Below are 25,163 nucleotides of genomic sequence, written 5' to 3' on the forward strand. Positions count from 1 at the left end.
TGTTAAAGTTCTCAGTGCAGACTTTCTATCAACCCCTCTTTAGCCATTCTTTTCCCTTCAGCAATTTCCCTTTAGCAATTTTTTTCTCTTCAATAATTATTTTCCCTTCCAAAAGCTTCCCACACCAAAAAGTCCAAAGCAAAAGAACAAAGCCAAAGCCCAAACCAAAACCCAAAAAAACCCTCCAAAGCAAAAAGCCAAAGGCAAAAAGCAAAAAGCCCCTGGCAAAAAGCAAAAGCCTCAAGCCCTCCTTCAGTGGACAGCAGCAAACAGGGTGGAGCAGAGGCTCTCAGGGAGGGGCGTGACATTGCAACAGGAGAAACCTGCATTCCTGCTTCTCTGAACACAAGTTTAGGAAACACAGCTTTTCTGCTTTTTTCTGTTTCTGGCCAGGGTTGTGCCTATCTCGGCCTACACATAAAGGCAATTAAGCCTCATCTCAACTTGCTTAAGTCCAGTTCTCATAAGGCTTTTCATAATCCGCTCTCCACTCCCAAGAGATTCTGATGCTTAAATTTCATGGACTCCACTTTGAGAACACTGCAGTAAACTTTTTTGTCATTATAATCCATGTCTTGTTTTTTTTTTCTTTTTCTTTTTGTGGGCACTGTGTTCTGAACTCAGGGCCTCATACTTGCTAGGCAGGTGCTCTACCACTTGAGCCACTCCTCCAGCCCCATGTGTTGGTTCTTAATGTCAGAATACCGATGGCACTTAAGGAATTGCCTCTGCAGATGCTGTTCACAAACCCCTTCTCGGTCTTTTAGAACTTTTCTATTTTGTTTTTAAACTTAAGAAAAATTTGAAACACATAGAAAATTAGAGTAGTTCAATGTATACCCGTCATCCTCACCACTTGGCCTAAAGTTTGCCACATCAGCTTTATGTATTTATGTGTGCATTTTTTGCTGAATTATTTGAATAATAATTATTTGAATTATTTCAAAGGAAGTTGCATACATCTTGCCCTCCTACCCGAACACCTCAGGACGAACATTCCTTAAACAAATGAATAAAAAAAAAAAAAGGAATTTCCCTCCATAACCACAGTCCCAGGGTCACATCTAACAAAACTGAGAGCATTTCTCCAATATAAGCTAATCCTCAGCTTATGTTCAAAATTTCCCCAAAAATATCTTCTTTTTTTTGGGCAGGGTTTAAATTCAGGGCCTCACTCTTGCTAGCCACACCCCCAGCTATTCTTTGCTTTAGTTATTTTTCAGACAGGGTCTCGAGGTTTTGCCTGGCTGGCCTTGGATAGTGAGCCTCCTGTCTGAGCCACCTGCACAGCTGGGACTGCAGATGTGGACACCCACTCTCCCCATCTTGTTGGCTGAGATGGAGCCTCACTAACTTTGCCTAGGATGACCTCTTAAGTAGCTGGGATTACAAATGTGCATCACCTTGTAGTTTTGTTTTTTCAAATGTCATTTTTCTAGGCCAATGCATATAAGATTGACTTACTCCTTTTTATCCCTAATAATTTATTATAAACATTTCAAACATAAGTAAAGCTGAAAGTTAAATGGTGAATACCTCTAAACTTATCACCTATATTCTATAATTAATATCTTGCTATATTTGTTTTATCATGTATTAATTTACCTCTCTAGCCACCCATCAATCTAATATTTTTTAAACATTTTCTCAACTTAAAATATAGGTGCACCAAATTCATAGTATGGAGGTTTGATTATTTATTCATTATTTAATCATTATTATTTGTTTATTCACTCCTCTAGATAGAGGACATAGAATAGATATTCTAATGTTTTCCTATTTCAAACAATGCTGAAATAAACATTTTTTGTGGGTTTGTACTTATACTCTAGTATAATTCACCTTATAGTAATGGTGCTTTTACTTCAGTAGGGCAAAATAATGCAAATCGGATTACCAGGTAATCAGATAAAGGATATGCCTAACTTAGATTCTGTGGCTTGCTTTCCACTAGCATCTGCCACTAGCAAAATCTAGGAAGGCCTGCTTTTCTTCTCCTCGCTTTATCTTATTACTTCTAAAAGAAAGATGAAGTAAAATACACAAACATGGAGTTCTCTGCATGCCTAATTGGATACAAAGGGTTTCTAGATATCCTGCTCCCCACTGGATGTCATCAGTATTTAAAATTTTGCCTATCTTTGTTGAAACTATTCATCTAATGAACACCAGCTCAAAAGGCAACAGATCCAACAGTGTCTATCTTAATTTTGTAGAAGATTTGCTGCCTCTTTTTCAACCCTATGTGTTGCTTCCCCCACACCCAATTCATATAGCACCTTTGTGTGTGTGTGTACGTGTGTGTTGCACACTCTGGAATCCTGCTAGAGGTTGAACAGACCATGCCTCCTCCTCCTCTTCTTCTACCTTTACATCTTCTATTTTCTTAGCAGTGTTTTTGTTTGTTTGTTTGACTTGGGTTTGAACTCAGGGCTTTGTGCTTGCAAAGCAGACACTCTATTGCTTGAGCCACACCTTAGTCCATTTTGCTTTGGTTATTTTGGAGATGGGGGTCTTGAGAACCATTTGCCCAGGCTGGCCTTGAACTGGGATCCTCCAGATCTCAGCCTCCCAAGTAGTTTTGGATTACAGGCATGAACCACCAGTGTCTGGCTCAGCACAGTGTCCTACACTTGATAAAAACTTCTTGTTGAATGGATCCACAAATGAGATGTAAAAGAGAAGTTCAGAAAAGCAGACAGTGGCCTAAACCTGGACTCTTTGTATGCCAGCCCAAGGACATGAAAAAATCTGTGTCTATTCAGAAACCACAGAAGATGTCTGAGCTGGCCAGTGGGAAGGTAAGAGCTGAGACAGGAAGACCAGGACAAGACCAGGTAGGAAGCAAAACAAGCTCATGAACAATTCTTGGGAGTTAAAGAGCTAAATTTCAGAGTATAGGTCCTGTCCTGCTCATCCATCTATCCAACCTCCTCCCCCTTGCTGGAACTGAGGGTCTTTTCCTTGCTAGACAAGCACCACCCCTGAGCAATTCCACAGCCCAGAATAGATTCTTTAGGACACTTTCTAGGTTTGAGTCTGTAATCCTGAATTCATACAGCATTTTCCTTCAATTTTTAAATTTATAGTAGAAAAATGAGAAACTAGACAATAATCCTAAGGAAGCCTACTGTACAGGGACAAGCACCATAGTTAACAACTTTGGTGTCATCTTACACATTTTCCTGTAAGATCTAGGTAATGAATATGTGAAATTTTATTTATAGATTTTTAAGTATATTAAATAATTACATGTTTACAGATTTTAATATGTTGGATACTGAAACTTTGCTTATATGTCTTTATGTATGAAAGTTACATATATATATATATATATATCATATGAGCGTCTATGCTAGATAAAAGGTGCCATCTGTCTTCAACATTTCATCTTGAGGAGCTGGCATAGAGTAAGTACTTGATGGATATTTACTGAATAATGAAATAAAGGCAATTATTCATTGTCATTTGCCTTTACGCAGAGATTTTCATACTTTTGCCAATTCATAAGGTAAAATAATGAAAGATAAACAGCTCCAGATACCTCTGAAATCGAATGTATTTCTTGTTTGTTTCATCGTATTTCAGCTAGAAGAAACAGGAATTGAAAATACATAGACATGCGTGTCTGAGGATGCTTATTAATGCAAACAGTAAGTACCTAGCCACTCTCTTACGTAGTGATTTATAAATATACTACTGATTTTTATGGAATTAGTAATTTCTGAAATATCTGTATATTTGAGCTATTTGACCCTAAGCATTGTTTACTAAGCAAACGCCAATTCCCAGATTCCCAGGAGGAAAAAGGCAAAATAATGTTGAGACTGCTGACTCACTTGATAACCTGACTTGGCTTCCGCTGATAGTATCAGCATTGTGAACTCGGTGCCTGTACCGGGTGTGCTGAGAGCACTCAGTGTAGTCACTGCCTAACCAGTGTCTGGCACAAAGGAGGTGTACAATAGGTACTTTTCAAATGAACAAATAGGAAAGTAATAACTATCCTTTAGTGAGAGGATATTTTCATTTCTCTTCTAAGTGATGTGGATACTTAGTACTTTTGGCCACTTAACTATCAATAATAACTGGGATGGAGCGTGGTGAAGCACAACTGTAATCTCAGCTACTCAGGAAGGAGATCAGAAGGTTCTCCATCAAGGCTGGCGCTCCCATCTCAACCAATGGCTTGGCATGGTGGTGCACCATCCCTGCGATGCAGGGGAAGCACAAGTAGGAGGATTGGCTTCAGGCTGCTCTGGGAATAACCGGAGACTCAATCTCAAAAATAACCAACAGCAAAAAGGGCTGGGGGTGTGGCTCAAGTGGTAGAGCACCTGCCTTGCAAGCGCAAGGCCCTGAGTCCAAGCTGCAGTGCCTCTATAATAATAATAATAATAACAATATAATATAATATAATAATAAGTAGATACTGGCTCCATAGGAAAAAAATCCCACATTTAACAGAAAACTTCATATTTAACTGTTTTGTCTTTGATTCCTTCGGTTACGACTTCACCCGGGAGAACAGTAAGGTATCACTGGGCTTAATCACCCTTCCGGCTCTCATCAGAGCAAAGGCTCAGAGGCAAGGAACGCACAGGAAGTGTGACCCACCAAAGCAAAGGGGCTGGTAGCTCCTGCCACGCTCATCTTTGTACTTCTCAATCAAGACTGTCTGAATTTAAAACTTCTCTCAATCAGGATCTTTTCCTAAATCAAGGCTGCTGTAAGGACTACACTTGTCCAGTAGGTGGCACTACTTTCTTTCGTCAGCATAGTAAAGTGCTTGAGTGTTTGCCTCGAGGCGATGTTTCCCCAGCTTTACTATGTTTAGTAAGTAGCAGGTGACAATAAATATTGACATTTCTTTGGCTTTCCTTAAAAAAAAAAATCACTCTTGGGAACTTCCAAAAGTCGCACATGGGGAGTATCAGTTTTGGGTGCGATTCATAAGCAAGGTACACATGTAGATAGAAATACTCTAACTTTCCTGCTGACAGAAGTTATTACCAAGAACTAGCTAACTGATAGCTCTGAAGGAGAAAATGACCTATCAAACTTTTCTGCCTCTATTGTAATAAAACCAAACAAAAATGAAACATTGACTTTAGAATTCTTGTTTTTTAAATAGGGCAAAACATTCATCAAATTATGCCGATACCCTTCCTGGCTAGTTAATAACCCCTCCTCCCCCCCTTTTTTGATTCACATACTTTATTGTAAGGGAAACACCTAAATTTTTGCGGGTCCAGTTGACTTTTCAATACCCTAACCAATGGTAGGTGCTGCCACCTGTCTGACATGACCTAAACGCTCCAGAAAGTAAGTCCGAGGAGGGAAGGAGGGACTGGAAGTCCAGGGTCATATGCGGGAGTGCCGATTAGTGCAATGAAATCTCAGATACCTTTATGTTAGCGAGTGTAGGGAAGACTGGGTCTGAATTGCACTGATTTCTCAGAAACGCTCCTTTTAAACGCACCTCAAGTCTCTGGAGAGAATGTTTGAGGGCTCAGCGTTTCCTCTGAATACAGAGACAGCCCGGATTTGGTCATGAAGTCCTCCTTGAGAATACTCAACTCAAATGAGAAGGTACAGCGATTTTTAGGTTTTAGGGTATTTTTTAGCAATCGTCTACTTCCCAGACTAGCCGGAGGCACTTTGCAACCTACTCTGTGCGTCTGAGCCTGGCACTCGCTGCGGGTCCAGGTGCTCACCCTGCCTCGCTGCTCACCCCGCGACTCGGACGTGCTGACAGGTGGTCGCTTGCCTCGCCTCCCTGACGCCCAGGGCGGCGCTCGCGTCCGCTCCAGGCCCGAGGCCAGGCATGGCTCGCGCGTTGGCCCTAGAATCGGCTGTCTCCCCCAGGGACAGCCAGGTCCAGGAGGGACCCCGCGAGGCACGGGACATCCAGAGCCTGTCCTGGGCCGAGGGCGGTCGGGCCAGGCACTTCTTGCGTTCCTCTAATAAGGGCCGCACCGAGCCCCGCGCCCAGCCACGTCCAGCCCTGCGCCCTACCCTTCGCTTTCTTCCGCCTTTCTCGCCCAAGACCCTACGAACTCATCTAAGCCCCTGGTGGCAGTGACTCTGGATGTCCGCTGTCCCCTGACCACACTGCTGTGCCACCCATGGGTCCCAGCAGGGCCAAAGGGTCACCCAAGTCGGCGAACCACATTCCCAAGGACGAGCAGCGGGTGGCAGCACTGGCTCCCCCCCCCCCGCCCCCGCTCAAGCGCCGTCCGGGTCCCCTCCAGTCCCGGCTCCGGTGGCTCAAAGTGACCCGGCCCCTCCAGAACACGCAGGCGGCAGCGGGGAGGAATTCGCCCGGACCCCTCCCCTTCTCCAAACTTCTACTCTGTTCCGCGATTCCCTCAATCCGACCCTTCAGCGCCATCCGGCTCCTCCCACTCGCTCTCCTCCTCCTTTTCTGGTCCCCACTTAGGAATCCGTCCCCCCTCCCCCCCGCTGCCCGCCGGGTCCGGGGATCCTCCCCCGCCTCCCCCCGCGTGCCGCCGCCGCCGCCCGGGTTCCTCTCCCCCCGCTCGGGCGCTCCCTGCCAAGCCCATGATGTAATGGTGTATGTTAATCAGTAGCATGTGGGGAGCTCCGGCTCCGGCGGCTCAGTCCTCCGCGAGCCGACACTGCAGGCGGCAGCACAGCGGCGGCAGCGCCCCGAATCTGCAGCGCCGCCCGCCCCGACGGCATGGCCAGCAGCCCGCACTCCGGGTGCCCCCGACCCCACTGAGGGCCACCACGGCCCCGGACCCGCGCCTCGGGCCCCGAGCCGCAGGGATGAGCCGCGCCAAGGTGAGCGTCCCTTCCCTTCCTTCCCGGGGGGCACCCAGTGACCGCTGGGCGCCCGCTGCCCGAGGGCTTCCCCCTCCGCGGGAGAAGTTCTAGAATCCGGAGACAGAATGCTGGAGTGAGCCGGCCCTTGAGGGTTCACGCAAAGGGCTCTCCTTCCCGTCGCCGGCGGCCACCAGAACTGGGATTGGAGAGGGGGGAGCCCGCAAAGCTTAACTTTCTTTTTGGCGGTCGTTGGGGGGCGTGTGCCGACAGCAGTGAACCATCCGCATTCCCCGCGGGGCCGCCCTGCTGCGGGGGAAAGCAATGCTGCGGGCTCCGGCTGTCTGCGCGCGTGGCGTGCCCCCGCAACCGTGCCGCCTTCGGCCTGGGACGCGCGGGCGGCGAGGACAGACCCGCCCGTAGGCGGCGGCGGAGCGGGCGGGATGCCTAACCCACACGCGCGCGTCCCCACACAGGCGCACACGCACGCACACGTCTGATCGTTCCCGGCGAAGCAGGCCCCGGGAGACCTCCGGGGTGGGCTGGAGCGGCGCTGTGCGGCGCTGGGTAGTCCGGGCTCCAGGCTGCGCCGCCGCCCGCTGGGCGCGGAGCTTTGGGTGGGGAGAGTTTATTTTTGTCTCGAGCTGCTGCAGCGGCTGCTCACGGCCTAAATCTAGAGGGGCGCCTGACGGTGGAGATGCTGGCTGTTGCTGTAGATGGAGCTGCAGCCGCTCGGCTGCTTCTCCAGAAGGAGGAGGAGGGAGGGGAGGAGGGAGGGCTGGAGGAGGAGGAGAAGAAGGGAGGGAGGGAGAGAGAGAAGGCAGGAGGAGGAGGGAGAAAAGGAGGAGGGGGAGGAGGAGGAAAGAACTCGGGTTGCCGCTGCCTCCGCCTCTGCTTTGCATTAGCCCCCACCCCCCACCCCCGCGCCCCTTCGCAGCCGCATTGCAAGTTTTCTGCGCGGGGAAGATCTGTTGCTGGCGCTGGCTTTCGCAGCCACAGCCCCCGAGGCCACCCCGGGTGGGGCGTGCTGGGAGCACCAGGCGATCGCAGCCGCAGCAACAGGAAGCAGCGGGGTCTCCTCCCGCACCTGGAAGGAAGGCTTCTGGCCATTCCCGGCTCAGGAATAGCTCATCTCCCGCATCTGGGTGTGGAGGGGTCAGCTGGAATTTGAAGGACTCCGCGGGACCTCCAAACCTCCATTCCTACCCCTCCTTCTCTGGCACCCCCGATGCACTGGTCCCCCTCGGACGCGCTCCTCCACTGGCCGAGGTCTCACTGCAGCTCTTTCTCTCCTTCCAGTGGTGATCGCCGCTCGCGAATGCGGGTTTGAAGGGTCCGAGCTGCCGCCCAGTGGGGAGGAGACCCCGGGACACCGGAAACCACCACCCCGAAGCTGCGAGAAGGGGGAAAAGAGCGCATTCTTCCTTCATTCAGTTGTGTGCCTTGTGAGGGATTTTTTTTTTAAATCGCTATTTTTTTAATTTTTATTTTATAAAGAAACATTTCAGTGCTACTGTCTGTCATCGTCTCTGGGGAAATCAGCCAGAACCACCGGAACGTAACTGAAAACAGACGAGAGAGGCAGGAGCCGAGTCAGTACCTGCAGCGTCCGGGCACCAGAGCCACCTTGGAACCGGAACGCGTCTCCGGCGGCCGCGGGGCTGCGGCTCCGCCAAACTTTGGGGCGGGCGGGGGCGCCGAGGGGCTTTGTAGACCGAGGGCGGCCCCCTAACCATGATGTTTCGCGACCAGGTCGGGGTGCTGGCGGGCTGGTTTAAGGGCTGGAATGAGTGCGAGCAGACTGTTGCGCTGCTGTCCCTGCTCAAGCGCGTGAGCCAGACCCAGGCCCGCTTCCTCCAGCTCTGCCTGGAGCACTCGCTGGCGGACTGCGCCGAGCTGCACGTCCTAGAAGGCGAAGCCAACAGCCCGGGTAAGTGAGCGAGCACCCGCATCCCACCCGCACTCTGCCCCTTGTCCCCTGTTCCCCGCCTCCGGCCCGGGCCCCGCCCCCTCCCCCCCCCCCCCCGCCGCCACTCTGCTGGGGACCAGAAATGCACCGGCCCCCAGGGCCCTTGGCATCTACCCCCGCACCCTGTCCCCGCCGCCGCCCACTTACCTCCGCTGGCCGTTTTGGGGTTTTGCCTACTGTGAACTCCTTAGTCCATTCCGTGTGTTGGCTACGGTAGCATGAATGATTGATTTTTCTCCCATGCAGTTTTCTGAGAAATAAGTAAGTCAGGTCACGTAGAGTCTGGATTTTCTGGGCTTCCCCCCACCTCCCTCTTTTTCTTTTGGGCAATGTGGCTCGCTGGATTTCAGCAACACATGAAGAAGCCCCGGGACTGCCCTTCAGTAACCAAACTCGGATAAGGCTGTATGAAGAATCCCTGAGAATGCAGTTTTATTCCCCCACTCCCCCCAACACACACACCACTGATAATACGGTTTTAGAGCTTCGTCTTCAGAATAGTAGGTGACAGCTACGGACTATTAAAATGACATTTGCAGTATGGCTATGTTGTGGCTTACATACTTACTGGTCATGACGTTATCCACATGCATAGGGATCTTGTAGGGAGAGCAAACCTGAATTCGGTTCCTTAATGTTTTTTGTTAGAAAACTTTACTGAGTAGGACAGAATTGCTTCATATAACCCTGCTAGTACAGAAAGTGAATGTACTCGAAAGGTCCAGCAATTTGCCATTTGCTAGCATGGGTGGTGACAAAATGAAATTATATACTCCCAGTAAGGGGAGGCGGGTTGGGGGAGAGAGAGGTCTGTGAGTTGTGATTTTTGGATAGGGGAAAATCTTTGGTGCTCACTGCTGCAGAAGGGTGAACAGAACCCCCAGTGTGTATGCAGAGTAAGGAATGCAGGGTTCTCTTCCAGCTGTTCCATGTTGAAGCTGTGAGCCTGCAAGACTAGGCAGAGGTCTGGGGCTGCCATTTGATGACAAGGGCCAGTCCAGGGCAGAGGACTGGGAGACACTTAAATGAGTGTGTCTTCATGGTAGCAAGAGGGCCTTTGGGCTTCCTTATTTCTCCTCCCTGGCCCAGTGCTCCTCATGTTGAAAACACTGGAATGGGATGTTTCCATATATAGAATCATAGGGTGGAAGTGACCGCTGGAAATTCTCATAGGCCTTTTCCTGCCTGCACCCACAGGAACCTGCAATGGCCGAGTATGGAGGGTCATTCTGAGGAGATTCCAGAAATTCAGCCCCAGCCTGACAGCCATCTCTCTGCTCAAAAGGGTGACAGTGGCAGGGCCCCCTTCTCTTGCCATTCCACATTTATAAATAGCTAAAGGCCAGGCTCCTTCCTAAGGGTGTAGACAGAAGTGTGGCTGGGGTCACTCATAATCCCCTCGCTTTGCTTCTGTCTTTAAACCAATAGCCCAGTTCACTCACCTGCTTGGTTTTGCTTTCTTAAGTTCAACAAACAAGGTTATATAAACTTTTTCCTTTTGTAGAGCACAAAGAATTTAAGTACAGTCATTTCTGTTGAATGCTTGACTTCAGCTTGTAGAGACTTTCAACTAATGATAATTGAGCTTTACATTACTCAAGTGTTTGTGTTAGCATTTTTTCCCCTTTGAGTAATGGAGAGAAATTTTCCCAATATAGCAGGTATCGGGTTAGTAAGTAAAGCAATTAGATGTATGGTATTAAAAAAGAATTGATTTAATTCAAAAGTCTTATAATTTAACAAACAAAAATAATTCAACTTCTGTGAGTTTTAAAAATCATTTGGTAATTTTTTTCCTTTAAACTTTAAAAACAAGATCCATACTTATCCGTGTAAGATACCTATGAGTACGTGTTGGTAAGTGACGTGTGCATAAAGTATAAACCATTATGTAAGATAGAGACCATTTTCCAGTTTCTAGATTAGTCTTTCGACCTAATCATTTTGTCTACATGGAAACATTTGAACTTGTCTTGGGTAGGCAGGACAGAAATTTACTAGGTAGGTCATATGATTGTGTGGTTTACTTTTGGAGGCCGGGACCTTCGAGAGCATCAAGGTTTCTCATAGCTTGTCTGTTGTGCCTCTCTACTTACCTGGAACTTATCAAAAATGTCCACTTAGCAACCAGAGACGACAAAAAATCCAGAGAATACTTCTGACCCTCTCAGAAAAAAACTTTCTCAATTCAAGCCTAACCTTTTTTAATTTGAAAAATGTCCATAGTGTATTAGGACTACCACATTTAGAAAAGGGTGAGGAGCTGCTGTAACCAGCTGTGAAAAGTGACGCCTGCTAACCTGACAGCTAGGGAAGAGGTAAAAAAACTGTAATATAGACAACACAAATTGGAGCAAAAGCTCTGAAGGCCTAAGACAGTTAAGGTAGGAAACTGTAATTGGCCCTGCCTGCATCTCTTTGTAAAAAACATAAACCAATAAATACTATTTACTAGTAAAAGCAATTTACCAAAAGGATACACTTAAAAAAAAACTCTTTGAGAACACAGGGAAATGCTCAATATACTTGGGAAGTATTTACACTCAAGATAATTAACCTCCAAACTGTTTTGTGTGTCCTACCAATTCAGAAACTAGGCTGTGCACGATGATTCATTCATTGAATGGCTGAGATTTCCTGTATCCAAATCATCCTGTATCATTTATATTGTAATCATCAGTTAACACACACACACACACGCACCTTTTAGTTTTTAGAGATTTTTAAAACTCAGTAGGTAGGAACCAAATTCATATCTGGGACTTGACTTCAGTATAATAAACAAAAAGTAGTTAGTAATAATATGGACAGACTTTAAATAGCAAGATAGCCTGCACATATTTTGTTTTGTTCTTCAGTATACTGGGGCTTGAACTCAGGGCCTCAAGGCACTCTTCCATTTGAGCCATGCACCCCCAACCCTTTTGCTTTTAGTATTTATTTAGATAGTGCCTGAGTTTTTACTGTGGCAGACCTTTGACCTCTGTCCTCCTACCTTTGCCTCCCAAGTAGCTGAATTTACAGGTGTGTGGCACCCTGTCCAGCCTTTGCAGGATGTGTTTTGATACTAACTTTTCATTCTCTTAAATTCATTCAGAATCTCTTCATTTACTGATTTATCCTTTGCTTCAGGTTCATGGTCATCAGAGATACAAAGAAAATTGTTGACTCAGTTCCTATTATAGTTTGGACCTGGAATGGCCCCAAAAGGCCCATGTGTTAAAAAGGCTTGGTCTCTAGCTTGACATTATTAGGAGGTAGTAGAACCATTTTTTTCTCCTACCATTCCCCAAGATAATTACCATGCATTGAATGTATCAGTACTTTGCAAGGTAAATATCTTTAGTACTGGGGTTTGAACTCAGGACCTCATGCTTGCTAGGCAGGTAGTCTACCACTTCAGCCACACCCCAGTCTTGTGGTGGAACCCTTAAGAGATAGGATCTAGTGGAAGGTCTTCAGGTTATTGGGGGCATGCCCTTAAAGGGGGTAGTAGACCCCCTTCTGTTTGGCTCCCTGGCCATGAAGTGACTACTTTTGCTCTGCTATGATGTCCTGCCACAGGCCCAAAGCAACCCAGCCAACTGATCATGGACTGAAACCACCAGACTGTGAGCCAAAATAACCCTTTTCTCTTTCTAAGTTGATGGTCACAGCTATATTTAATTACAGCAATAGCTGACTGACACAGTCCTGATGGATTTACTTGCATGTTTTTCTTTTTCAGTCTAGATTTGGTAGTGGGCATTGGCTATGGTCAACTCTCTTAAGTAGTCACTTGTTTCCAGAAACTTCATCACCTCAGATGAGGGTCCTTCGGCTGCCAGCCCAGCTCACACTGCAGCTTCTCACCAGTCTACTTTGTAATGACTATTTCTGGGACTAGCAGGTCCTTTGATACTTGCAAATGGAAAAATGGGATTCTCTGACTTGACTTGCATTTCCCCTAAGAAAAACAGGTGTGTGCCATTGCTTATTTTGAGTTTTGTCATTTGGACTTGAAATATATTTTCCAGTGGAAACAGTGTAATAAGTGGAACTCACAAGTTATTCCTTAAAGGCTTTTTTTTTTTTTTTGTGGTCCTGAGGTTTGAACTTAAGGCCCCATGTTTGCTAGGCAGGTGCTTCTATCTGAGCCACACCCAAAGCCCTTTTTGCTTTAGATATTTTTCAGGTAGGGTCTCACAATTTTTGTCTGGCCTACCTGGACTTCGATCCTACTACTTATACCTCCTGTGTAGCTAGGATTTCAGATGTGTGCCACCATGCCCAGCTTTTTTGTTGAGATAGGGTCTCATGTACTGTTTATCCCTGTTGGCATCCAACCTTGAGCTATTGATCCTCCCAATTTCCACCTCCTGAGTAGCTGGGATTACAGATGTGAGCCAGTGGCCCAGCCTCCACAAAGACTTTTTACCCAGAAAATAGAGCATATTTTGTGGGGGAAATTGTGTATGTTACAGTAAGTGGCAAAAAGATTGTTGCTTACTTACAACTAAATATGAGAGAAAAAGGATTATCTGCAGTGGTGCTTGAGTCAAAAGTGATTGTACAAGTTGAAGGAGACAAGAGGGCCTACTTGCTATCATTCATGGGTGAAGCTGCTGCTTCTGTGATTTTTATGGGCTTTGGTTTCCATCGTACAGGTGTGCTGTCTTCTGCCCTCACTCACTCTTTAGATAAATGGAGCAAAAAGAAAGCAGGAGTAGAGGTTTTCCTGACACATGGGTAAGATCTTATTTGTAGCTCTTTCATCCACTTATTCCCTCCAAATTTTCTGATTGTCTACTACTGTATTCCAGTGTCTGTTGTGTGGTAGATGTTCTCAGTGTTGAGTGAACACCAAGTACAATATGAAAGGGACAAAAGCACAGGTACAGCAATGAAACATATGCAAGGAGGGGTGCCGGAGCACTGTGAACCTGGCAGCTAGTTGCTAGAGATAAAAGGGGAAGATTTCACCAGACAAGAGCTGTGCTTGAGTTGAGACTTGAAGGGTGAATAGGAGTTGGTTCAATATATGAAGAGAACTGTAGCGACCAGGCAAGAAGGCATTTCCCAAGCAGAAAGGACATTTACACACAAGATGCTGAAGGGAAGGGATTGCTTGTGTGGCAGGAAATGGTGAGCTCTGAGGGGTTGGAAGAAGGGTCCGATGCTGAACTCTTAGAGGCAGAAATTAGAAACAGAAGCAGTGTGTGTGCGGGACTGGGTCAGCCAAGGAATTTAGACCTCATTGTGCAGAGATTGTGGAGGACCCAAGTAGACTTTAGGCAGGGGCATGCTGAGAATGAGGGTAGAAGAGGGAAGGAGTTAAAAGATGGAAGGGGGCTGGGCATGGTGCCTCACGCCTGTCATCCTAGCTCCACAGGAGGTGTTCTTAAGTAGGATGAGTGCAGGCCAGGCCGGCCTAGGCAAAAACAGGAGACCCTATCCTATCCAAAAAATAAGTAAAAGCCCAAAGGGCTGGCAGAGTGGCTCAGGTGGTAGCACCTACCTAGCAAGCAAGAGGCCCTGGGTTCAAACCCCAGTATGGCAAAACAAACAAACAAAAAAAGATGGAAGGAAGATATCCAGCAGGGATAGTGTGGGTTGTAAAGTTTGTATGGTTAGTGTCTGTGTGTGTGTGTGTGTGTGTGTGTGTGTGAGATATGGGTAGTGTGGGGGTGTGGTGTGTCTGTGATAGTTTGGTGTGTGTGTAAATCATGTGTGTGGGTATATATGTGTGTGTCGTGTGTGAGCAGCATGGAGCATGGCTGTGAGTGGTATGGTGTGTGTGATGGTGAAGGTTCACCATCCTCTGAGGGGCAGAAATGGGAGGAGGCAGTCTGGCTCAGATAGCTCCCATGTCGGCCTCGGATGGCACGACCATGTGTGGGCATGCAGTGTATGGGGCAGAAACAAGGAGAAAAGCTAGAGAGAAAAAGAAGGTATTGTCCCAATGGTCATTTATTTATACCCATGAAAGGGCATAAAATGTAAAGAATTTTTACGAGTATAGATTTTGAAATCTGTCAGACTAGGCTAGTTAATTAATTTCTCAGCCTCGGTTTTCTTATCTGTGAAATGATGGTGATCAACCTTGGCATTTTCTAGAAATTCTTTTTGATGATCCAGAATCCCTGAGATTAAACCTGCCTCTCAGGAATATGGAATTGATATAAATCCTGTTTTCCTAAATGGTCAGAAATCTTTTCACTAAAAGATCATCAAAAAGGGATTGGGGATGGCTTGGAACCCTAAGAAAGATGTGTTCCACCTTCTATGCTTCACTCTGTCATGTTGGGGCCTAAAAAATGCGGCTCTGACCCAGTTGTCCAAATAACTTGTCAGCATTTCTTTTCTTCAGTTGATGAGTGTGAAAAGAAGGAATCACTGGGCTGAATGACTAGGTATGGGGGGTTTCGTATAAAGACACTTTCGCTTTGGGTATTGTCATTTTCTTTGGGTTGGAAGTCACAGACCGTAAATAGTAGCAGGTCATACCCACTCACACCCTTTGTTGGGAATGACTTGGATGTGGTTGTTTAGCTTGGGGCTGAAGGGCTTCAGCCACTGGGTATGTGTTATGAACAGACCGCACAAAGCAAGGTCAAATTGGCTTGTTTACATTTAAGTAAACAGGTGAGGACAAACCTCAGGCTGGAAGCGCTGATAAGTATCTGAAATCTGCTGTCTGGCCTGCAAAGATGTAATTCTAAAGAGAATGATGACACGAGAAGAGTGACACGTTGGTTTGCCTTGACCTGGAGAGAAATTGGGAGGATTTCATCCATCAGAAGAGTGCCATGCTAGGGAAAGTGTGTATGAGGGGGGCTCATAAAAATCTTTTTTTTTCCTTAATATAATCACTACTTTGAGTTTTTAGCCTATTCCTGCCTTTCATCCCTTCTAATCATTCCTTCCAAGGCCTGACTAAGCTCATCCAATTCACATAGATTAAGATACAGAATCGGGTGTCTCCTCTGAGCTATTTTTCGCTTCTGTGGAAGCCTCCTGAGGTAGGATTCTCCCCAGGAAAGCAGAACATTCAGAACGGTAGTGAGCAGTCTCTCTTGATGTGCTAGTCAAGGCTTGGGCCTTGCTCTGAAGCCCGTAGCCAGAACCCACAAGGGCCAGCATGGGGCTCGCAGGACCTGGCCTGCTCTTGTGTAGGAATATGGGGCTCCTTGGGCCTCACAGGCTGGTTCCTGGTTTTTATTCCCATTTTACATATCAACATTTCAGTACCATTTACTCATCGTAGGTTACTAGAGAAAAAAAAAAAAAGCAAGTGAATTCTCTTGTTTCATTTACACAATAGATAATACCACAATGAGACCTGAGGTTGAGTATCCGCCAGAAAATCATGGGACCAAGTTGCTTGGCGCATATAAATTCACCAGCTACCCCAGCAGGGTGTCAGAGGGTAGAGTGGGTGTAATAATTCATTCCAAGGAGCTTACGCTCAAGTTGTGGAGGTAAAACAAACATAGACGTGCTCGTTAGACCATAAACAGTTGCTAAATTCTGTGGCCCTGGCAAGAGAACCAAGGTGGAGTTGAGTGAAGGCAAGAGAACAGGATTGTCTGGGTAGTGCAAGGAACTGAGTGGAAGAAGTCAACTTGAGTGTGGCATTGGAAGTTAGCGCTTCCTTGGCCTTTGGGTACCACTGCTGCCAGTTTCGGTAGGGAACTCACACATCTGTAAGAGGCCATGTGAGGGAGAGACCTCCTGAGTCTTTGAAGGATGAGGATGAGTAAGATAAAGAAAGGGAAGCATAGTATGTCTTACCCAGCAGAAATGATTTCTGACACAATTTCTAACATATATAAAGATAAGAAAACAAAAATCTGGTCACTTAATATTTTTCATCTCTTTGATCCAGAAAATTCTGGAGATTAAGTAATAGTTCTCTTGCTTCCTCTCAGTGGGATGCCTTTGTAAGATACTTTGATTAGAATGAGTATTAAGCAGTAACATCACCTATACTGATGGGAAAAGATGAAAGTGTCTTCAGCCAGTTCTCAGAATTTAATATGAATGCAGATCACCTGGGGGTCTTGTTTCTGAGAATTCTGATTAAGGAAGTCTGTGGTGGGCCTGACCTGCAGTTGTAATAAGCCCCCAGATGATGTTGATGTTGGTGTCGGAGGCCTCACACTTTGAGTAGAAAGAACAGACTGGTAGAGGTGGGAAGTCATGCAGAGGTGATGTGATGCGGGGACTTTCAGTCTTTATGGATGTGCATCAGAAGATTTTTGTTTGCAAATGAGAACTTCGGTGAAAGCTTATGCGAAGTGGATGCCCAACTGTAACTGTTCAAGGAGAGCAAGTTTGAAAATCTGTAACCAACCATGATGTCTCTGAGATGAGACATTGGTTGACAGTCATAGCCAGCAGACTTGGGATGTGAGCTGGACTCTTCCCCAGTCCAGTGCTCTTTCTACCATCTTAGCCCTGTCCAGTGTCACTCAACTGTTAGAGCCTTCATTTGGGGACAGGTTTGATTCTGGCATAGATGACTCTGGTGGCAGCTGTCTCTGAAAGGTTGGAGGAGAAGAGTGATACTGTAGTCAGTCCTAACTAGCAATGCACACCTGGCTCTCTAACCCCTGGAAAATCCCCCTGGATTTTTCATCCAGTGATTCAAATGTGTTTCATATGATGGAATCAGTGGCTTCAAAGTATTTTCAAGTGTTAGTTACAACAGGAGCTCTGAGTTAGGCACGCTTTTCCTTTTTGTAGTGCCATCACTCATTACATTATTGAACATTTTATATACTGCTCTCAGCAATAATTCATTGCCTGGTTCTTGGAACTGTCTCTTGCAGCCTGAACTGAGCCCTGCATTTGAGGAAGGCAGAGCTGGGCTCTGTTGTAGATTTCCCAGAGCTTTTTGGACGTGACTCTGCTGGAATTTCCAGGCATTCTGATGATCAGTGCCTTTTGGAAAATGAGGCTTCTGGAAAGATACATTAATTTTTTTTTTTTTTTTTTTTTACCTTTTGCTGATGCTATGGACTGTAAAGTTGAGCTGGAAAGGCAAGAATGTTAATTCCAGAGGCTGGATATGAAAGATCTCTTCCCACTTCCCCATATTCTCCAGAGAGTGCAATCATTGGAATTGCTGAAGTGGTGTATCCCGAACTGACAGCAGAATCTGAGTGTTTGTGTGTGCAGCATAAATACATATGTAGCATTGACTTTCACCATATACGTTTCTGTCAGTGTATGTGCACCAACATGTGATTTCACCACATTTAAATGCATGACTACATTGGCAGTGCTAAAGCACTTTTGCATTTTTGAAGAGTGAAGGAATAAAGGCATCTTCAAAAGTGTTGAGATAGATAGCATTGTCTTCATTTGAAAAAGAGAAAGGAGGGAGAAGCTGTGGTAGTGAATGCCTGTGATCCCAGGGACCAGGAGGTTGAGGCAGAAGGATTGAAAGTTCAAGGCTAGCCTGGGCTCAAAAAAAGGAGAGGGAGAAAGAAGGTTCTGTACATTGTAGGGACTGGTGAGGTTAGCATTGGTGCAACATCCCCAGAGAACATTTAAGACATGATTTACAAGCATTTGGATGAGGAAATAGGAACCAGCATGAGTTTCCTAAGAATGGTTTAGATGAGCCTTGGAGAGCTAATGTCATTTCCTTTTTGACAGAGGAATGGGAAGGAAGGGAGAGAGCAGTCCCTGAGAGTGTGCTGTGTTCTGGGCAGATCACAGGCATTCTGGGTGTTCCATGTCTAAGATGCAGTGTAGCCTTGACAAAGCCCCCATTTTCTGATGAATCAAATGGAGAAGTGGGGTGGGTGAATCTAGTTGTGTGGCTTTAAAATGATTTCAATGACAAACAGGCCTGGCTCTGGTCACTTTCAGCCTGAAAGGAGGTCCTTGGTACTATGTTTGGGGTTCACACATTCAGCATTATTTGTGCTGATGGAGGATGACTTAACCTGGGGTCCCCAGGATAGCAGAGTCTGAGGCAAGGCCTGGCCACTAATCCCAAGCAGGAGGAAAGAGGAGAAAAACAGAGAAGGAGGGAGAACCAACAGAGCCGGTCAGGAAGCTGGTCACTGCTGTGGCAGCTGGGGCTTAATCCTAGGGGCTCTAAGGAGCCACATGGAACGTGCCTTAGGAGTGGCTGAAGGTCACACCTGTAATCCCAGCTATGAGGGAGGCAAAGGTAGGAGGATCACCATGTGCAAAAAAGTGTGAGACCCTTTCTAAAAAACAAGAAGAGCAAAAAACAGGAGTAGGGTGCTGAGGGGTGGCTCAGGTGAATGCCCTGAGTTCAATCCCCAGTACCACGGGGTAGGGGTGGGGGAAAGAAGTGGTTGAGGGGCAGAAGAAATGGGCATGTATGCACTGGTGCCCCTCTCCCCTTGGTCCAGGGTGACCCCAGGATGCTGAGTTCCTACACTTCCAGGTTTGCACTTGTGTGAGTGCTGCACCCAGTCTGCTAGTGTCTCAGGCTGTGATGTCAGAGAAGCCATGAGGCAGAAAGCTAGAGAGAAGTAGTACCGTGGAGGCAGGTGCTGTCAGCTTATGTGTGCGTGAAGGAAGCAGCTGACCAGAGTTTCAGTTATGCTGAGCTGAGGAGGTGTACTTGTCAGATCTGTGGATAAACCTGGAGCAATAACTGAGGGCTTGGTAACAGATTCATGACCCATAATGCACTAAAGCTTAACCCTTCTTTAGCATTCCCAAGGCTTAGTTAGAGGAGGTGTGGTTAGGTCACTGGCTTTTAGTAAACTTAGAGCTACGTGTGAATAATGTCACAATGTAGTTGTCCCCAAAGCCATTTAACTCTTTAATGCAGTGATTATGTTCGGAACAATTCTGCCCTACTGGCAGACCATGTGCCAGAATCTGAGGTACACACTTTAAGGAGACGGAAAAGTCGGATGCGGCCAGAGAAGAGAGGATGAATTGGAAGAAGGTGAGCTGAGAACGGTCCTGGTTACTTGGGAGGTCGGCTTAGAGTGGAGGGGTTCAAACTATATCTATATTAGTTCATTTAGTTCAAAGTAAAGGAACACGTTGTGATGGTTAGAGCCGCCCACACAATGTGACAAGGCTAGACAGGCTTGGATTTCCAGCGCTACGTGAGCCTTTAGCGTTGGGCTGTGCATAGAACAGTAGTTCTCAATAAGATGGGCTCCATCTTATTTATTTATTTAGCGCCTACTCTGTGCCAGGCCCCTTTCTGGATTCTCTGTTTATGTTATCTCTTAGGGTGCCCCCAAACCCTAACCCTAAGAGATGATATTACCCCACGTGGAAACAAGCAGCCCAGTTTAAGAGCCAGTCCACGTGCCTCTCCACTGAACGGATTAGTGCCTGTTTGTTCAGAAAGAAGCCATGAGCTAACTGGGTGACTACAAAGTCCCTCCTAGTCTTCAGATTCTGTAACTTCTGTACATCAGGAATGAAGATAGAAGAACAAAACTGGTGGGAACAGAGGAGGGAGAGGGAGAGAGAGAATGAATATGAATGTAAGAATGAACAAATTAGTGAATGGGTAAGTAAAGAAGAGGACAGTCTTCGAAGTCATCTCCAGATGGTTTCCAGTGTATTCTCCCTATACTTCTTAGCTGGTTTGGATTATGGATTTGTACTTTTGTTTATGAAAGGCATCTCTGGAGTGATTTTAGTTCTTTGAAGTAGGCAACAAGTAATGAGAAGGACTGCCAAGTTTAAGAAAGGATGTAATGAAGGGCTTGTGGAATGGCTAGTGATAGAGCACCTGCCTAGCAAGCAGCACCACCCTCCCCCCAAAAAGTAATGAGATGAATAGAACCTTGTTTGTTTTGAGTCTCCCAAGAGCAGTGATAAGCACTGCATGCTAGTCACTTATTAGCAAAGGTAACTCATACATGCTGCCTAAATCTCCAAATATTTTCCCCATGTAGTTCTAAAACTGACCAGAGGATATTCTTTGTATGGTATAAGCTGAATATCTCTTTTCTGAAATGCTTGGGACCAGAAGTGTTTCAGATTTGGGTGCTTTTTGGATTTTGGAATATATTTGTACAAACTTGTTACCAAGGTGAGCATCACTAACCCCAAAGGCCCAAATCTGGAATGCTTCAAAATCCAAAACTTTTTGAGTGTCTTGTCTATGCTCAAAAAGTTCCATATTTTGGAGCTTTTTGGGGTTTGGGTTTTGGACTAGGGACATTACTTCTGTTGTAGGAAGTCCTTCTCTTCACTTTCTTCTCTCTTATTTTTCTTCTCCTTGCTTTTCTTCTCTTCTTTTTTCCCTTCTTAGCGCTGTGTGTGTGCCAGGCACTTTGCAGATAGCTACACTTTCCAGTTACTGAGTGGACAAATGATACCAAGGAGCAGAACTAGTGATTGTGAAAATTAAATGCAATATATTATAAATAGTTAAATACTGTGCCTGTCACCCAAAGTCTAGCACCCAATGGTTGCTTTCTAAAATATATCAGTTCCACAAAATAGATGTTCTTTCCATATTGTAGATGAAGAAAATTTGATGTAGAGAGGTTGGAAATGTGGTGAAGGCCACCAACATGTTTCTGATCCTATGTTGAATCTTTGCCTTTCCATGAATGCTGAAGATCTATTCCAGTTCTTAGGTAAATGAAAATATTGGCACTTAAAAGAAAAATACTAAGTTGTACACAGTGGCTCATAGCTGCAATCCTAGCTGCTCAGGAGGCAGAGACTGGGAGGATAGAGGTTTAAGGACAGCTTGGGCAAAAAGTTCCTGAGACCTCCATCTCAACCAGTAAAAGCTGGGCCTGGTGATACGCTCCAGCTGTGTGGGAGGCACGAATAGGAGGATCACAGTCCAGTCTGTCTTAGGCATAAACATAAGACCCAATCTCAAAAATAATGCAGAAAGGGCTGGTAGAGCGCCTGCCTAGCAAGTACAAGGCCCTGAGTTCAAACCCCAGTACTGCCAAAAATAAATAAACAAATGAAAAAGAAAAGCACTTAAGGATTTTTAATGGTAGTTTTAGTGATTCACTAACATTTTCCATGTTTAACTTTGGAAGATTTCTTTACAGCTTGTCTGTTTCAGTGTCCTTCTTATGTATTACATTTTAATCCGGTGCAGCAGGTTATGGGTTGGCTTCTTTTTTGCCACTGGCTTTTTTTTTTTCTTTAAGTTTTGTGAAAAGCGTCCATTCAGACATTTCTCTTCCTTTAAGGAAGACTCACAGAATGGATGCTCCTGCTGCTTTTGTACAAATGGGCAGGACTTGGGGGAAGCCACAGGGTTGAGGACTAAGGGGATGTGCTAGCCAGTCACTCATGGCACCCTTGACTTTGACAAAGTAGGAACCCACACTCCAGCTCAAGATCTTCTTAGGACCTAGAACTGGGCAGAACATCAGCGTGAGGACTGTAAATTAAAACAAGCTCTCCTCTTTGCAAATGGTGGAAATTTTCTGAATATTCGTTTAGGAAAACTCATGTTATGATTGATTGGTCAAGGGTAAGCCCTACTTGTCTCTCCATTCTCTAACAACATAACATTAAGGAGATGGAAGAGACCTCATTTACTAAGCCCTTTTGTTGAAGATTTGAGAAGAGCGAGGTGTGCTGAGGTCAGCCTTGGGCACCTGTTAGTGGGAGAAGGGTCGGTGTAACTTCAGTCACTTTCTGACCACTCATGACCTAGATTTTGGTATCTCACAACTTTCTCATGGCTGACTCAGCCACCACATCAAATGAGTTTTTGTGCTGGGAATGAGAGAAGCTCTATTTACCTGAACTTCAAAGACTGCTGGTCTCCTTAAAGTTCCTTTCAGGATATCCCCTCCCCCCAAACTTTTTGCTTCTTTATTCACAATAAAGTACAGGTTTGTTTTATTGAATGAAAACTAACACATTTTGAAATTGTGGCGTTATGGTGTAGGAAGTTTTGGCTTGCTTTTTGCATGTTTAACCACAGTTCCAGTAATGTCCTCTTGGTGTGTGTGGAATCTGACTCAGCCACTCTGAAGTTACCCTGGATTCCAGCAGAGAACTGGGTGTCACTCATGACTGCCCACTGCTTGTGGGAGGGGATTTCCTTCATTCACTGAGGAAGCAGTTCTTTACTGGGTATTTATTTGCAGGGTGATGTGAACAACCCACAGTCTCCATGCACCTGGCAGTACCTCTGTATAGCCCTAGGCAGAGGTTATGGATACCATCCACTGTCTGACTGCTATGCCTTAGCCACTTTTATTCTTCACTTCCAGTATCATTCCTGGCACATAGTGGGCCAGGAAGAACAGATGAGCAAAAAAAATGCAAAGAAATTTAATTCCTAACCCTGATCCACAAGGGGTTAGCCATCAGTGTTATGAGAGGAACTCTAACTGCATAAAGATGTGCAATAAATAAGACAAGAAGAGAACCCTTGTGCTGCTACCAAGAGGTTTCTGACAAAAGCTGGATGAAACAGAGGCCGCTACTTTTCAGTCTTGCAGCAGACCTGGTTTTCTGCTTGGCCAGGTCTTACCTTGTAAAAATTCCTTGAGCTCTCTGAGTCTCAGTTTCCTCATCTGGGAAGTAGAGTTTCTGCTATGGAATTCACAGGGTGATTATCAGGATTTTATATGATTGATCTCTAACATTTTATACAAAAAGTGGGATGACATCATTCTCAAAGGACCAATTGAAGCAATGGCACAAAAATTCAAGAATGTGGTGTTTTAAAGGTCTAAGGAAGGTAACCAGGGTTTCTTTATTCAGAGCTTTGGATTGGTTAACAAGAACTGAACCACCCCTGGGCCTAGTTGCGATGATTCAGTTGGGACCCACTAGCTTGTCAAAACTAAATTTATGTCTGCTTTTAATTGATTAGATCATTGGGGACTGTCTTTCAATATGAAGGACCCAGAGGTCAGTGCTAAAGATTTTCTTATGTCTAAAGATACATAAAATGTGTTGTAAGGCAGGTGTTGGCAGCTCACACCTGTAATCCTAGCTGCTTGGGAGGTCAGTATGGAGGTGCGGTGTTGGGGGGAAATTCACAAGATCCAGTCTCAACCAATAACTGGGCATGGCAGTGCGTGCCTGTCATTCTAAGCTACACAGGAGGCTGAGGTTGGGAGGATTGTGGTTCCAGGCAAACTCAGATGAAAAAAGTTTACAAGGCCCCATCCCAATAGAAAAAAAAACTGCGCATGGTGGTGCATCCTATCATCCCAGTAACGGCAGGAAGCATAATAAGAAGGTCATGGTCCAGACTGGCCCGGGCAAAAAAGAGACCTTATCTCCAAAGTAACCAGAGCAAAAAGGGCCGACAGAGTGACTCAAGTGGTAGAGCGGCTGCCTAGCCAGTGTGAGGGCCTGAGTTCAAACCTCAGTACTTCCAAACAAACAAATCTTGAATAGTGACCACTGTTTCCTTGGCTGTAAATATTCCAGTATGAGTATACACGGGACCATTTAAAGCATACCCTAGGGATTCTATACATTAATTTGTGTTTTTTTTTTAAATGTGATAATTTTTAAACTTATTTTAAAGAGGTAACCTTGTATAAAAGCTATTAGGCAGCCTAAAGCCATTCCATGCAAAGATCGTTGAATATTTTTGTATAGCTCAGCTAAACAAGGCAGTAGTTATGCTTTGCTCATTAGTCTTCCATGACTTCCACCTTTTCCTTCCACTGGGTGACTGTTAGTTAGTTTTCCTTCCATTGGGTGAGGCAAAAGGCTTCTTGTCATTGTTTTTTGTTGTGTCTTTGACAAAACCTCCCTATATTCACATTTTTCTTTTTGGCAGAACAAGCTGGGTTAGCACATTTTCCAGATTATCATGGTATTTAGAGATGATCTGAGTGCAGTTAAAACACTGTAATTCGGAATGATAAGGTCAAATTTGAGTCTCATGTGAGATTCTGATAGGAAGCCATTGGTGGGTAATATGGAAATAATTGTGATGTGCATAGGTTTGGTTCATATTTTTGACAGGAACAATTTGGACAAGAATCGCTGGTGCTGTTTTTTTTTGTTTTGTTTTGTTTTTAAGACTCTCCTATCTTCTCATTGAGAGGGAAAAACTCCTAGAGTTAAACTAGGAGATGCTTGGGAATTTGTTGGACTCCTTAAGAGTTAGCATGGCGTGTGATGGTCATCAGATCCTTGAATACACTGGTCCTCGAATACAGCAGATATGTATGTTTTGATGAGACAAAGAAGGGATGCAGTGCTGTCCCCTGAGCTCTCACCCGCCTCTGCACACCACCAGCACTGAACATGCTGGATTGACATGACCGTGTCAACGAGGAAGCTGCAGGGATGTGACAGCTGAATGGAAGGGGGGGTGCTGGATAGGGGAAAATCGCCCTAAGGACAGTATTGGGTCAGTTAGTGACATTTTAATGTGGACTGTATACCAGGGTATACTATTATATCAACTATAAACTTCTGCATTATAATTGCACCTTGGTCGTGT

The 25,163-nt window shown here is 45.5% G+C and overlaps 1 protein-coding gene across 3 annotated transcripts in view; it reads left to right on the forward strand.

Moving 5' to 3' along the window:
* Positions 1–6,583: 6,583 nt before the first annotated feature.
* Positions 6,584–25,163, forward strand: part of Samd4a (sterile alpha motif domain containing 4A) — a 216,145-nt gene continuing 197,565 nt past the window's right edge. The window contains exons 1-2 of one of the 3 annotated variants that reach the window (XM_020162024.2): positions 6,584–6,807; positions 8,086–8,716. In XM_020162024.2, coding sequence (XP_020017613.1) covers positions 8,521–8,716 — 196 coding nt within the window. In that variant the 5' untranslated portion in view covers positions 6,584–6,807; positions 8,086–8,520. Of the gene's footprint in view, positions 6,808–7,265; positions 7,404–8,085; positions 8,717–25,163 lie in introns of those variants that run through there. The other 2 variants (XM_074067968.1, XM_074067967.1) reach the window with 2 other exon arrangements.

This window comes from Castor canadensis, chromosome 3, assembly GCF_047511655.1.
Source record: "Castor canadensis chromosome 3, mCasCan1.hap1v2, whole genome shotgun sequence".
NCBI classification, from domain to species: domain Eukaryota; kingdom Metazoa; phylum Chordata; class Mammalia; order Rodentia; family Castoridae; genus Castor; species Castor canadensis.